The sequence below is a fragment of the Pyrus communis genome, chromosome 7 (assembly GCF_963583255.1).
Source record: "Pyrus communis chromosome 7, drPyrComm1.1, whole genome shotgun sequence".
Classification (NCBI taxonomy): Eukaryota; Viridiplantae; Streptophyta; class Magnoliopsida; order Rosales; family Rosaceae; genus Pyrus; species Pyrus communis.
The window spans coordinates 23,902,746-23,919,345 of NC_084809.1; the positions used below are offsets into that span (position 1 = coordinate 23,902,746).

At 38.6% G+C, this 16,600-nt stretch overlaps 1 protein-coding gene and 1 pseudogene across 1 annotated transcript; both read left to right on the plus strand.

Annotated features, from left to right (window-relative positions):
* Positions 1 to 2,436: 2,436 nt before the first annotated feature.
* Positions 2,437 to 3,538, plus strand: LOC137738659 (senescence-specific cysteine protease SAG39-like; annotated as a pseudogene).
* Positions 3,539 to 11,640: 8,102 nt separating this feature from the next.
* Positions 11,641 to 13,171, plus strand: LOC137740700 (uncharacterized). The gene is made up of 2 exons (XM_068480530.1): positions 11,641 to 11,736; positions 12,476 to 13,171. Exons 1-2 carry the CDS (start codon positions 11,641 to 11,643, stop codon positions 13,169 to 13,171), a joined length of 792 nt encoding a protein of 263 aa, XP_068336631.1.
* The last annotated feature ends 3,429 nt before the right edge of the window (positions 13,172 to 16,600 follow it).

Sequence of the window (16,600 nt, forward strand, 5' to 3'; positions counted from 1 at the left end):
ATGGGTTACCTATCATGGGATTGCTCTAGCCCCCTACTCGCTTAACTTCGGAGTTCCGATGAACTCTGAAGCCGACCCGGGGGGGGGGGGGGGGACCACTTCCTGGGCCCGCTCCACCACCGTAGCACGATATTGTCCGCTTTGGGCTTACCATTCCCTCACGGTTTTGTTTTTGGGAATTCACGAGCAACTTCCCAATGAGTTACCCATCATGGGATTGCTCTAGCCCCCTACTCGCTTAACTTCGGAGTTCCTACAGAACCCGAAGCCAGTGAGCTCCCAAAAGGCCTCGTGCTAGGTAGGGATGAAAATATACATATAAGGATCACTCCCCTGGACGATGTGGGATGTCACAATAATTATATAATATATATATATATATATATATATGATATTATATATTTATTAAATTAAATTTAGAAAATTTAGAAAAAATGAGGTAATATATTTTTATATGGTAGAGTACTATTGTTTTATTTCTTTTCATAATTATTTTGGTAAACTTCTTATAATTTGAATGATTTATAATATTTGATTTTTCTATACTTAATTAATGCAGAAGAGAGTTCTGATGTGGAAAACATTATTGAAAACATCATCAACATAACTCTTGAAGGTAATAGATCAAGCCAAAGTTCCAATACAATTTCCTCATGATGATTGATGAAAATTGAAGGATTTTGTAAAAGAAATAACATGCAAGCTTTAAGTTTCATTGGCAAGGCTTTAACTTTTGAGAAAGGCTTCACAACTTTGAAAAGAAAAACCCATTCATTTTGCATATCCTTGCACATTTGATATTTTGTGGTAGACTAGTAGTGTATTGGTGCTTTTTATTAAGCTCTTATTTTGGAGTGTAGATGAAGTACTTGACGACAAATGTGTTTTAATATTTTGAAGTAATATTTATGTGGCAATGTGGTATGTGCAAATTTGAGGAAAAAAAAATATTTTTCATAACGGGTCAGGTCATTTTACATATTGGGTAAAATGACCCGACTTGTTAAGGATCCATTAAGATAATGAGTGTGACACGACACGACTCATTAAGATAACAAGTATTACATGAACACAACACAAAACACGACAAACACGACTCATTTGTCAGACCTAGTTAACCGTGTTCTTCCTCTCCTCGTCCACATCACTCGAGTCCTCACTCGAGTCCTCACTCGAGTCGTGTTCGTTTGCCTTTGCCGCTCCTCGTCCAACACAAATGTTCTTGATGGAAGAAAACAAAACCGTTACATACACATTTGTGCATTTATCATAAAAGTTGCTAAACGGGGTTTCCCTGTTAGTGAAAACAATCACTTTCAATGACATGATGCAATTAAATTTTAAGTAATAGTAGAGTAACTAAAACACCAAAGTAGGATTGGAATAACCCACTAAATTCAAAGAATGTCGAATAAAAATATAAATGTTAATTTGCATATATTGTCCAAGTTAATGTACTAGAAGATGATGAAGTGAAAGAAAACTTGTACCACTGTATCTTATCATTTTTTATGAGGATCAAAAGGGATACGTTTCTTAACAACTTATCCAGTTTTTACTTTCATTTGGATAATATATGCTAGCTAACATCCATATTTTTATTTAAATTCATAGTGGCCACATACATCTCTTAACTTGTTTTTGTCCAACTTCGAAGATTTGAGGCCATTCTAGCATTCTTTTCTTTTCCTGTGAGTTTACGAATCGTAATAGAGAAACAAACAACTACAGAATTCGATTTCTTCGACAACAACAAAACTACGGTCCTTGAGATGCATACAATTCTCAAAGCGGTGTGATATTCACACACTAATTTTTACTTAGGGTCTTTTGATATGGGTCCAAAGTAACTAAAAATTGGACCTATTTCAAAAGGTGACCTGTAAAATTGGACCTATTCCAAATTTTCTCTTTTTTACTTCTCACACACTTCTTATTAATTTCTATTATTTGATTTTCTTCATTTTATTCCATCAGACGATCATATATAAGAGCATATGTGAGAAATGAAAATGCGTGTGCGAATAGCACATCCCTTCTCAAATTGTTGAAAAATCTTGACAACTATTTTCTAAAATAATTAATCAAGTAAAGTACATCCCACATCGTTGAAGATTCACACGTACATTTCAGAATCTATTTTAAACAAGTATATTATGCACACAAGGACAAACGTACAGCATAAGGCCCAAATTCAAATTAAATCAAAGGTCAATTTACTATTTAATAATCTTACAGGTCCATATCAAATATTTTCTAAGGCGCAGACGATGCTACTCATCATTTATTGGGGAACTGAAATAGCAAAAAACGCCATTCTGTACCGCCTGAATTAGTACATAAATAACGGAGTAATCTACCATTTCAGTATATCTGCTCATATACCCTTTACATTATCATAAGCCAGCTTACTTCTAGTACACTAGCAAGCTACCCATGGAGTTCCTTAACATGAAGCTGTGGAAATATATGTGCCTTAGCTTGATCCTCACCTTGTGGGCTTGGTCTTCTGAAGCCACTTCTCGTACTCTGCAAGATGCATCTATGTATGGGAGATACGAGCAATGGTTGACTCGTTATGGCTGTGTATATAATGACGTTAATGAGAAGGAGACTCGTTTCAAGACATTCAAGGAGGGCGTTTATAGAATCTTCTAATAAGGATGCAAATAAACCTTACAAATTAAGAGTTCAAAGGCTCAAGAAATGGATTCAAGGGACACGAGTGCTCCACGAAGACAACTTCTTTCAAGTATGAAAATGTGACTGCATCATTACCAGCAACAATGGACTGGAGAAAGAAAGGAGCAGTAACCCCCATCAAGGACCAAGGCCAATGCGGTAGTTATATAAACGTCTAGCTTATTTATTTATTTATTCATATTAACTGGTTTGATTTGATACTTTATTCGAACTACTTTAATTCCAATCAAATACAGGAAGCTGTTGGGTTTTTTCAGCAGTGGCCGCCACTGAAGGAATAACACAGCTTACAACTGGGAAATTGATCTCTTTGTCTGAGCAAGAGCTTGTTGGTTGTGACACCGTTGGTGAAGACCAAGGATGTGAGGGTGGCTTGATGGACGACGCCTTCCAGTTCATCCAAAAAATTCACGGGATTAGCACAGAAGCTAATTACCCGTACAACGGCTTTGATGGTACATGTAACACCAAGAAGGAAGCAAGCCATGCAGCCAAGATAACTGGCTTTTAAGATGTCCCTGAAAACAGTGAAAAGGCCCTTCTTGCTGCAGTTGCTCATCAACCTGTTTCTGTTGCTATTGATGCTAGTGGTTCCGACTTCCAGTTCTATTCAAGTGGTGTCTTTACCGGAACTTGTGGAACGAGCCTGGACCATGGTGTTACCGCTGTTGTTGATGGCATGAGTGAGGATGGGACTAAGTATTGGTTAGTGAAGAACTCATGGGGTCATGGGGTGCAGAATGGGGTGAAAAGGGGTACATTAGGATGCAAAGAGATGTTGCAGCAGCTGAAGGACTTTGTGGAATTGCTGTCTGCATCTTACCCGACAGCTTAGTTAATTTTACCATCAACAGTGAAACCAATGCCTGCTATTTATATGCCTGGTAGGCTGTATGATACTTATCAACTTGTATGTGTAAAATACTTATAAGATTAGCCGTAAGGAAAACTAGCCATCTTGTGAAAACCTTCTTCAGTTTCTGTCTGTTTTAGTTAAGCATATAGATCTAAACAGTTAGATCCAATACATGCGAACAACCTCTATTTGGTGATCATGCATTCCAATCTGTTGATTATCCCCTGTGAAGACTCATGCAAATCGATAATTGTTTGGTCTTCTTCTATCATGCAGACCAATCAATATACAGTCGTCAGATTCAAATGAAATCTCTTTTCGTTGTTATAAAGAATCCGGTTTCAACTGAGTTATTGTCCGGATGATCTTTAAAAGTGAACCTGAAACTTGGAACGATTCCGATCAATCAAACGTATATATTTGCATATATCTTAAATGTGCATATCTCCTATATCATGCAAATCACAAAATCGATCGCATTAGAATGCAAAGAGACGTTGGTTGGGACCAAGTATTACTAGGTGGGTTGCTCAACTTGCTCTAAATTTTGATAATATGTTGTGGGTTGGACGAGTTCTTGTGAAATTTGATTGTTTGGGTTGATAAGCGTGTGTGTTTACTGATGAACCTTAGATGTAGTTTTGATTGATTAATTTTGGATTTTTCTTGTTTTTACCGTATATATAATTGTGGGTCACTTCTCAGCTTGTAATAGGATTTTTTGGGGCTTCTGAATTCCGGTCCTATCCCATTACAATCTGTTGGACCTAATCCAGACACATAGCAAAGTTGCGGTCCAAATTGTTAAATAAAAGTGGGTTTGGTATGGTTACCATATCAAAACTCCTGTACTGATTTTCTTACCAAGTTTTTGGTTTGACAAAATTTATTACTACTATTGTGCCAAACTTTTGGTATACTAAATTTTGATATGCCAAATAGTTCGGTTGGTACCGTATGATAATGGTAACTGTCACTTGGTTTTGAGCCACTTTTTTGAGCTAAAATATGATATATTTTTTTCAACCCAATTCAAGGGCAAGCTCTTTTTTTGTGCCTTTATCTCATATATTGTAACCTAAATTCATCAATCATTCATCATTCAATAAGTCAAATGATGCATCAAGATTCATGATGGAAATTAAGGGTACAATTCAAATAGAATTTATAAACCAAATCAAATAAAAGTTAAGTTTACAATCCAAATAGAAGTTAAAATTTCAAACCAAATAAAAATTGGAAGTGGATCTAAACTTCAAAAATAAAAATTCATCGATCAATTCTTCAAGCTTGAGATGTCGAAGCATTTGGAGGAGGGATTGAACTTATAGAAGATTGAGGTTGAGCTTGTGTCAAGCCTACATTACAAGCAAAAAAAAAATATTAGTAGCATTTAGAACAAGAATTAAAGTTGAATCCCTTTAAATATTATTGAAATATTATATATATTATTATAATAAATATAAGTTATATAATATAATATAGATTTATATTTTTCGGTACGATACATTAATACTATCGGTAATGTTATCGAATACTATGACTGTACCATAAAATTTTGGTTCAGTACAATACCATGCCATTATTAATTGGCACAAAATTGGTATGGTACAGTTGATAATTCGGGTGGAATGGTAATTTGGCAAAAAAATTCCATTACTATTGTTAAATGCCTTGACTTGCCATGTAGACTACAAAGTGGGGTTTAAAGTTTGTTTATTAAACCATATATGCCATTGACACGATATGCTTTCAATCCCCACATTCATGCATATCTTTGATAAAGCATGGCTTAATTAGATACTAGCATATGGGCACACACAAAATGTGTGTAATTTTTATTTTATTTTTAAATGGAAGGAGAGAGGAAGAGAGTGAGAGAGAGAGTGCGAGTGGGGAGAAAAGGGAGAGAGTTTTATTTTTTAATTAGGGACATGTAAAAATTACATGTAGGTGAAGTTAAAAAAAAAAAAGAAAAGAAAAATTTTGGTTGTATAAAATTACATATATTTCTTATTTATGTTTAGTTTTAATTAGAGGTTTAGAACGATAATTTCGTAGAGTTTTGGTTGACAATAAAAATTATATTAATATGTAGTTCAAATTCAATTTAAATCTTCAAAGGTGCTAACAGTAAAAAATTCATGTGTATTGTTGGAAAGGAAATTTTGATTAAAACGGTGGCTCAAGCCGTGCCACTCTATACAATGCAAACATTCCTGCTTCCCAAAATGCTATGTGATGATTTAAACCACATGGTTGCCCAGTTTTGATGGGGGCATGAGGTAGGTCAAAGAAGAATGCATTGGGTTAATTGGAGACAATTATGCATACCTAAAAGTAAAAAAGGGGGCTAGGATTTAAAGACTTATATGCCTTTAACTTGCTTTACTTGCTAAACAAGGTTAGAGGTTTATTCACCATCCCTCGTCACTTGCGGTAAGAGTATTTAAGGCAAGATATTTAACTATTACCGATTTCTTACAAGCACTGGTGAGGAACAATGCATCATACATATGGAGGAGCATTGCTGAATCTAGAATGATTATTAGGAAATGTTATGTTTGGGTTTATATTTGACACCGGGCTTTGTGATAATGGAGGCCCAAAGATGCAAAAGCAAAGAGAAGACTGGGCTCGGACAAGTCGATAGCCCCTAGAAGAATTGGAAGCTATTTCAGCAAAGGCATAGACCACATGCCTATGTTTGAAGTGATGGGCATCAGAGGACACCTCACCACCAGCCAAAAAGCACTTTTCAGGTGCATGGATAAGTAAATAGGTAATGACTCACTGCTTTCCGAAAGTTATCAGCTAAAGGCAAAACTTGGACAGTCGAGCCCAATTGTCTATAAAAGCAGAGAGGGACACTAGAGATAAGGATACTCAACCAATTAATAAAAAGACATCCTACTTTGCTCTCAAACAAGCAAGAAACTAGAAAGCTCAACTTTGTCCAGATCCTGTCCTTTTTAACTGTAGTTCCCTTATAGAAAGTCATCTTTTGTGAAGATTAGAAGCTTTGCTATCTTTCCTTAATGTTGTAGTATCGATTCCTTCTAGTAAAACCCTTTTACTTTTCATCCCCCAGAGTATACAAACCCTTGTAAATACAAAGAGAAGTGGTTGCAAAAAGTTGAACCTTGTCCGACAAGGTTAAATCTTGCCCAAGTCTCTTTTGTTTTGTATTTATATATAATAGATATGTTATTTAGTACATTTTCCTTCACGTTTTAAAATCATTTTCAACTGTTTTCCACTTAAAAGTTTCATCTGTAATCAAATATGGATAAGTTAATGAACCTGTTTTCATTAAAGCAAACTTTGATCAAGGAAATGGTTGGAAGGGCCCTGAACCCTTTTCATTTTGGATATACAATGTTATGAATTAAAAGTCCTTGTTTACAAGGCAAGAAAAGAACTTTATACAGACTTAACCTATCTGTGACAATCATTTGATAAACAGGAAGTCTAAATAACTTGTGGCGCAAGTAACCAACCTAATTCACACCTATTCAACAATCTTTTATACATAGATAACAGTGGCACACTTAAATCCTTGTTAGTTTGGATTGTGAGCCTCAAGGCCTAAACCAAAGGCCCCAAAAAGGCATCTTTCAAACTAATAATAAACTCATATTGCAGCACACCAAGCAACAAGACTTTGCTTGACAGGCAAGAAAGAGCTAGAGCCAAGTGGAGCTGTACGAGGGACCAGATCTAGAAATCCATCCCGAACATAGTTTTGGCACGCTCGGTGGCACCTCATTGATATCTTGTATGCCAAGAAGAAGGAAGGAATGAACATTCACGTGGAAAGTAGAGTTTGGGCAACCCCTTGTCTAACAGAAGTTAGCATGACATATCACTCGAAAGATTTTCCCTCACTACGAGGCCCTGTGATTCTAGAAAGCCTGACTTCTTCTGAAAAGTCAAGTGGACAAGTCACTAATGAAGACGTGCAAGCCACTATGGTGTAAGTGCTAAGAAGTATGGAGAAAATCTTTCTGGAGACTAGAAGAGAGGTTAGCAGACTTTGTTCCCTAACATGAGTTCTACATAGAAAGCTGGAATTAGAATACTTTACACTGAGGGATGACTATTTCATGGAAGTAATTAGGGAAGCAAGCCCAGAAAAGGGACTAGTGATTCCTTTGGTCCCCTTACTCAAAGAAAATAAGGATAAGGGGAAGAAGAAGGAAAAGGCTGGAACAAGTCGACCTGATGAAGAAGAGTTCCAAGAGACAAGCTTGCCCGATCTTTTGTTACTTCTACTAGATGGAATGAGGTAGATTAAGCAGGAATGAGTGAAGATGGAGGCAACCAATCCAGTAGGAGAGACAAGAAGAAAAGGTTTACCCATAATTGTGGGCAAACCTCTCCCTTATAGGCCACCACCGTAGGTTAACAAAGGAGGAGAAGTTAGATGGAGGTAGCCATAACCACATAAGGAAGCTTTCTTGGGCATTGACTATAGCCTAAAGTGGGGGACCTTTTACACCTCACACAATAACATGGCCAACCAGTAACTTAGAAATGATTTGGCAAAACTAAGAATGATGGTGGTCCAGAATGCTCAGCCACAGGCTCGCCTGATGTTCAAGATAACATACCAGAAGCCTTATCTTGAATACATTGATGAGCAAAATCCTTTCATTCTTAACTTCAAGATGCCCGCATTCCCAAATTTTAGCGAGGAAGACTATAATGTGTCTTCTAAAGACCATATTTTCAAGTTTTCAAATTATTGTGTAGCATTTGAGGACAACCCCAACTACAAGTTGAGACTGTTTGGAAATTCATTAGTAGGCTTGACCTCCCAATGGTATTCTATGTTACCCCCTAATTCCATCGCCAACTAGGGGTAGATGGAGATGGTCTTCCATAAACATTTCTATAGGGTGAAGCCAGAGATGACCATCAATGATCTGGTGGAGGTAAAACAGTATAAACATAAGTCTATGGAGGATTTCATGATGAGATTTAGAAAAATCAGGATGAGAAACCAATTCCTAATCAACCAAGCTCAACTCATAACCATTGCCCAGAAGGCTCTGAGGCTACATTTGAGAAAGAAGTTTTATGATGTGTAGTTTAATGAGCTTCAAGAATTGGTGATCGCAGCTACTAAGTATGAGAAGTTGCTGACAGAGGAATAGCAAGTGAAGCACTCGTCTAAAGTGCCTCATTTCTATAAGAACAAAGCCTCAATACACTAGTTAGAGTTTGAAGGCCTAGAGCTGGAAGAAAATGATAGCAGTTTGGGAGATGGGATTGAGTTATGTGAAGCAGAGATGACCACTCCTTTCAAACCTTTAATGGTGAAGGGATTGGTCCAGCCTATTAAGGACCAGAAGATCGTGATGAATGATGGAGGTTTTCTACCTATGAAACCCCCAAAGTACCAGTCATATTCCTTCGATTTAACCAAGGCAACAAACATCTATGAGGTACTAGTAAGGGCTAGAGTAATCTTGCCCGACAACACCAAAAAGATACCTAAACCTGAAGAGCTTAGAGGAAAAAAGTATTGCAGGGTTCACTACACCTTCAATCGCTCCATAGTTAATAGTGTGCAGTTTAGTGATTGGATCCAAGACCTCATAGTTCTTAGACCTCATAGTTAAGAGAAAACTGTTATTGGAGAAACCTCAAGCCAATATGATGATTGACACAGATCCATTCCCTGAAGCCCTAATCAACATGATCAACCTTAATTGGGTTGAGAAAGGAAAATGAAAGGCTTACTGGGATGAGAGGGGAGAGAGAATGTAAGCTGTTAGGCCATCAGAAGGTGTTAAAAGGTTACCCAACATACCCTAAGCAACTGTGGTCAAAGAAGTGGTTTTATGCAATAAATGTCAATGTGAGTGTGAACTCGAGGTGCCAGCATTGGGCGCCATTATTAATCGGGAGTTGGTCAGAAGAAGAGAGATAGAGGAGCGAGATGCCAACAGATGTATTAGTCAGGCTGTTGAGAAAGAAACCACCAAGAATGTGTTCCAGAGATTGGGAAGATATTCAGAGCCCAATGGTCTATCTGAGGTGTTCAGAAACTATGAAGCCTCTGAAGAAGCTGAAGATAAGGAAGCAAAGTTGCCAAGGTGGGTGGATGTGAAACCTCCCTAGCCAAGTTATCACAGCAACATGAGACAAAGATGGTGGGAGGGAACCATAAGCCCAATTCCCCCAGTTCCTAAAAGAGATTCAGCCCGACTTGGTCGAAAATGGTACATAATAGGGAAAGATGGAAGACCTGTTAGAGAGATGGGGGCATCCATGATAAGGAGGGTTCAAAGATAGTACAAGGCTCATATGAACTCATTAAAAATCCTTGCCATTTCAGAAGCTTTTGAAAATCTTAAGTTCGAGAAGGTCACCCAAGGAGGAAGAAGACAATTCCAGTGGAGAAGTAAGAAAGAGATATAAAGAGCTAACAGTAAAGTTGAAGGTAAGGGAGATCATGTACCTCAAAACCCTCATCTAGGGAAGTATAAGGTGTTGAGAAGAGCTCAAGAGAGTGTGGTGATGATGCCTACACCATGGTGGAATTCAGAGCCTATCTGTTTTGGAACTATCTCCCTTGAGAGGGGGATACCTCCACCTTTACTGGAAGATTCTCCTTATGAAATCCCAAGGTAGTTGCATAACTTCAATATAACAGAAGAAGAGGAAATGTCCGAGTTAATGCTAACCAAGGATGCCCAGACATGTATGGATAAATTTATGTGTCAGATTGGAGAAACGAAAGAAAAAGTGCTTGGACCAAACAACTTCCATGTGAACATGACCTATGTCTTATCAACTATGTTCTGTGCAGAACTAGATCAACCAACAGTAATGGAGGGTGGCTATTTGGTACCAGAACCAATGATGGCACTTGTGAACGTTGAGGAGGTTGGGAAATAGGGATTAAGTTTGGCGGACTTGCTTGACCTTGCATGAAAAGAGCCCGAGAGGGTTTATTATGACAAAATGGTGTTTAGCAAACCAAGTCTAGCTTTAAAAAACCATCTGAAGCCCATATATGTGACAGTTCATCTGGAGGGAGTCCCCTTTAAAAGGGTGTTAATAGATGAGGGGCAGCAATTAATGTGCTCCTACTTAAACAAATGAGGAGGTTTTGCAGAAGTGAAGAAGATCTTATTCCTATTGTTCTTACAGTTTCTAGTTTCTTTGGGGTTATCACCAAAACCTATGGGATATTGCTTTGGAGGTAAACTTGGGATCCAAGAAAATCATGTTGGCATTTTTTTTGGTGGACAACAACTCTACTTATGCGGCATTGCGGATCCATCAGAGTCTATTTGTGCCATCTACTTTGCACCAACAAGTTGCTGTCTGCCATGAGGCCAGAACTGAGGAGCCTAGATTTTGGGAGATACTGGAGGCCAAATCGTAGCCATTTCTCCCCACAACTAATGTTGCAGAAGAAAATTTTTACAACCTTATTGTTGGGATCTTACAATGTTTAGGTGCTGATAAGAACGATCGCCCTACCAAGGTGACGGTCCAAAAGCTCATAGGGCAAAGACTTTCTCTCACTAAGGAGGAATGAGACATACCTTATATTGTCCCAACTCACCAACACCAATGATGGTAGACCAAAAAAGAAAGGACCAAGTGGTTGCAGTTAGGTCTTTAATCAAAAGACTGTTGGAGTATGGGAGAGAAAGAAGAGAGATTAAAGAGAGCTCAGCCAATGCGGTGGCAAAGTGGGGAGAAGGAACTTCAGGCACTTAAGATAGAGAAGGAAAAAAGATTTTGGGATAAGAAGTGGAAGCAGCCATTCATATGGCAGAATATATAATGACTTAGACTAGACAAATGATGAGCTCGAGGCCTCTAAGTCATTAGAATTTTTATGTACAAAGCCTGATAAACCAGCACCAGAAGTACAAGACCCATTGGAAACCATTAATTTAGGGACTGAGGAGGATCCAAGGCCAATACAACTCAGTGGCTTGTTGGAGGTTAGAGATTAGGCAAAGATAGTTGACCTTTTGCATGAATTCAAAGACTATTTTGCATGGCATTACACAGAGATGCCTTGATTGGACCTTAGTTTAGTGGAGCACATAATGCCTATCAAAGATGGGTACAGACCTGTGAAGCAAGCACCAAGAAGAATGTCGAAGGAAATAGAAGGGAAAGTCAAGGAAGAGATTGAGAAGTTGGTATAGGCAGGATTTATTAGGCCTATAAAGTATGTGGAGTGGTTGGCCAACATTGTACTTGTATTAAAAGTTGTAACTAATGCCATTCGATGTTGTGTTGACTATCAAAATGGCTAAACAAGATATACATAAGATAACATTTAGATGCCTAGAACATTTAGGAGCATATGAATACGTGGTCATGCTATTTGGGCTAAAAAATGCTGGTGTTACATATCAAAGGGCAATAAATGTTATTTTTCATGATTTAATCAGGCATAGCATGAAGTTATACATTGATGATATTGTGGTAAAGTCTAAAATTGAAGATCAACACCTAGAAGACCTTAAACAAGCCTTATTGAGAATGAGGACCCACAAGTTGAGGATGGATCCTAAGAAATGTGCCTTTGGGGTTAGATTGGGCAACTTTTTGGGATTCCTAGTTCATCAGAGAGGAGTGGAGATACATAAGAACAAAGCTCGGGCTATAATGGAATCACTTTCCCCCACCAACAAAGTGCAATTACAGAGGCTGTTGGGGAATATCAACTTTTTTTTAAGGAGATTCATTGCTAATCTAGTGGATAAGATCCAACCATTGACTTCTTTATTAAGATTGAAGAATCAAGATAAGTTCGAGTGGGGCCTTCAACACTAAGAAGCTTTTGACAAAGTAAAAGCTTGTCTAGCCTTTCTGCCAGTGCTCATGCCTCCCCAAAGGGGGAAACCTTTGAAACTTTACATTTCTACATCCTAGAAGTCAATAGGGAGTTTATTGGCACAAAATAATGAAGGTGGGAAGGCGCAAGTAGTATATTACCTCATTAAGATCCTTACTGAGGTAGAAACAAGATATACCCCAGTTGAAAAGCTACGCTTAGCTTTATACTTCATTGCCTGCAAATTGAGGCATTACATGTTGCCTTGCCACATCCTTATAATTGCCAAGATTGATGTGATCAGGTACATGCTGTCTAAACCAACGCTAATTGGAAGAATTGAGAAGTGGATTCTAGCACTATCAGAGTTCAGTTTTCAATATGTGCCTCATAGGGCAATAAAGGGACAAGCAATTGCAGACTTCCTGTCCGAGCACCAAGACTTTAAGAAGGAACTTGTCAACATCTTAGGAACTCTGGAAGTGGCCAGCCTTTGGATCTCACCTAGTAAAAATCACTCGGGCAAGGAAGAATGGATCCAGCAAGAAGTACGGAGAATAACTAGCCTATGGATCACTCCCTGGAAGTTATATTTTGATGGGTCTTGCACTCAACATGCTGCAGGAGCTGGGATTGTCATCATTGATCTGAAGGGAATCCAGCATTGCTACTTATTCCTTCTGGATTACCAAGATACTACCAACAACAAGGCAGAGTATGAGGCATTGATCATTGGCTTAGAAATCCTAATAGAGTTGGGGGAAACTGAGGTAGAAATATATGATGATTCATAGTTGGTGATTAATTAGTTGAATGGAGAATACAAGTGCAGACATCTCACAATGGCAGGATATTATTTGGCAGCTACTCAATTGCTAAATTATTGGGGTAGTGAAGTATCATTCAATCATGTCCCCAGAGAAGCAATTTTAATTGCCAATGAAATGGCACAGATGGCTTTTGGAGCATAGATTTAAGAAAAAAGGTTTGAGATGAATGTAGAAGTACAAAGGATAAATCTCCCTTCTATCTTTGAGAGAAGATTTAGCTTGAATATAATGACCAATGAGCCTGAGATAGAAAACTGGAAACATCTATGATTCAATACTTAAAAGACCATTCTTCCCCCACATGTAAGAAAATTAGACGGCAAGCAACTAAGTTTGTTATGTGGGACAAAACCTTGCTAAGAAAGACTCCAGATGGACTTTTGTTGAAATACTTGGGTTTGGAGGAATCAATGAGGGTAATAGATCTTTTCAGCACATACCCTCAGTACCCTTGAACCCAGTAGTGAAGCCATGGTCTTTCAGAGGGTGGGCAATGGATTTCATCGGCCAAATATACCCAACTTCCAGCAAGGGGCACACCTTCATAATTGTGGTTTTGGATAGAAAATGGTATCTTAAGTGATCAGGTTATGTTGCAAATAAAATGCAATTTATTATGCATGCATGGTTGCACTTGGACCAACATGGTGGAGAAAGAAAAGTTTCAGTTGGAATATGATGCATTTAGTTGGTCAGGTCACACATGTGGAAAGATATATTTATCTTTTCAAGGAGAATCATGAGATAGCCTTTATTATATCTTAGAGATATTGTACGGCTAAGGTGATTGGACATAAGCTTTGAGTCAACGTAACAAGTGATGTTCTACAAAGTTAGAGTGGCATTTGGACTCTACAAAGTTATCAGGCCGTGCTAAGCAAAAGACAACCACTATAAATACAGAGTCGCATGCATCATTAAGCCCCTTATAATTCAACAAACAAACTGCCCTACGCAAACTCTTGCTTTACTCGAAACCTCTCAACAACCTTGAGATTTTCATTTTCTTTTTCCACCAACACATCTTTAGTTTGGATAAACATCACTGTGGAGGCAATCGGCGAACATCTTCAGTTTGGATAAACAGCACTGTTGCCGTAGAATCAGCCGACCGTGGAACACCTTCAGTTTGGACAAACAGCACTGCATCGAGGCTGATTGATTACCTATCAAAGTCTTGGTCGAGAAGGATTTCCGAATCCTTGTTGGTAGAGGTCATCTCATCAGCATTCTCGGTGAAGTGAGGTGTTATATGTTACTCAATTTGGCACATTGAAAGCTGAATTTAATATTGAACTTCGTAGAACTAGCAGCCTTGTCTTTAGGCTCTAAAACCCGAAGGCCAAGACGTGTTCCTTCCTTGGCTGCAGCCACAAGATCAAGAAGTCAATAGCACGCCCAACACGACATCAACACATTTTACTCTTCGGCCGAGCTCGACTGATAAGTTGGCACGCCCCGTATACAACCGAATAACGTAGTTAGCTTATTAATTACTCGGCTTGCACGCCACGTAGGCTTGGTAGTTTTTAGGGTCAACACCAAGTAAATCTTGTACATTCATCTATGAAGCTTACATGGTATCGAAATCCTTCATATGACAATAGAGGGGCAGGTCCCCATACATCACTATGTATGACTTCTAGTGGGTGTACAGACTTGGTTGTAGGAAAAAAAAAGGTAATTTGGTGAATTTTCCTTCTAGACATGGTGTACAAATGGATTTACATGTGTCAAAAGATGCAGAGACTTTATTTTGATGAAGCATTGCAGAGGTGATTGCATTAGATGGGTGTCCTAGCCTTTGATGCCATAAACTTGTGCTAATAGGTTGTGCAAGAAAGCATTTTTGTGATTGGGATGATGCAGATGATGACTTCTAATTAATATGGAAAGGTATAGGGTAATAGCCAGCCCTACACAACCCATTGAGAAGGATTGTCCCTGTGAACTTGTCCTGAATCCAAAAAGAAACATCATCACATATACAACTCAATTACTTTACCATTTTGGGCCTTATACAACTCAAGGGTATATGATAGATATTTGAGAAATACTATTAAAACTCGTCTTTAAAATAAGGAGGACTCATCCTTATTGTGAGGTGATAGGAACATATTCATGCGACTTAATTAGCCTGTTCTCGTGCATTTATGTTGTGTTTACTTAAGTTATTTTAGTGTTTAAGGCTACTTTTGTGTATTTTCAGATTATAAGGCCAAAGTGTGCAAGAAGATGCAAATTGGAGTTTTTGGAGCGAAAGAGGAATGAATGAGTTGAAGATTTGAAGAAACGACGAATTCCTACTCCAACGATGAATTCTTACCAAAACGAGGAATCCTACTCAAACAAGGTTTCCTATTTGATATAGGAAAGTTAACCCTAAGTTTCCCGTTTCGGTAACCTTTCCTAAACTTAAACGTCCGTATTTTCTAGCCACTTTGTAGGCCTTGTATACACTTTAGTACACAAGACCAAGGCCCTAGCCCAATTTCCAACCTATGCTGTGCCTTTAGCCCAATTCCCTTCCCTTGCCGTGCAAGGGGGGGTAGTTTTGTCTCATTTCATGCATTAAACCCTAAACTCTAATCACCCTAATTACATGCAGCCGCACCCTATTCACCTCTCATTAATTCTTTCAATTTTCAGCCACAAAATCCATATTAGCCGCAAGTCCACATCCATTCACCCTAAGCCTTCTAACTTCTAATCTGGGCCGTACCTTTTATTTTTAACCCTAGCTTCTCTTTCATTTTTTTATTCTTCTCATAAGCCGCACCATATACCTCTCATTCTAATTTTTTATTCAGCCATACACCCTAATTCATTCTTCCATCCGTAGCCACCTTTACACCCCATTCACTTAAAGCCGTGGCCCCCCATATATTATTTTACCCTAATTCTCTCCACTCTCCCAAAAGCCGTGCATCATTTACCCTAATAAACAATACACACTAATCAGCCATGGACCCTAATATTCATTATCTAAGCCGTGACTCCCATTTTTTACCCTAATTCATGCAGCCACCATCCCATCCATTCTCCATAATTCATGCAGCCACATCACCCATTCACCTTTTCTTCATCACAGCCGCAACCAATCCAACCCTAATTCAATCATCCACATCCCATTCATTCAACCTAGCCGAAAATCTCATTCACCTTTTTCTCTAGAAGCCGTGCCTTCCCCAGTGATTGCAGCCAATTCCCACTGATTGCCGTGCCTTCCCCTTGTGATTCCAGCCTTCCTCCACTATTGCCGCAGCCTCCCCACTCTATTCCACACCATTCCACACCTTCCACAACCATTGCCGCACCACCAAACCTCCATAAACCCATTCCCAAACCAGAAAAACATCCAAAACTCACCTAGACTATCACTGCCGCAGCAAG

What these genes read in the sequence shown, in the direction of transcription:
- LOC137740700 (XM_068480530.1), top strand. Translation starts at nt 11,641, where the DNA reads ATGCCTATCAAAGATGGGTACAGACCTGTGAAGCAAGCACCAAGAAGA. An exon ending in AGGAAGAGATTGAGAAGTTG is followed by an intron (nt 11,737 to 12,475) that starts GTATAGGCAGGA and finishes TCTACATCCTAG; the next exon opens with AAGTCAATAGGGAGTTTATT.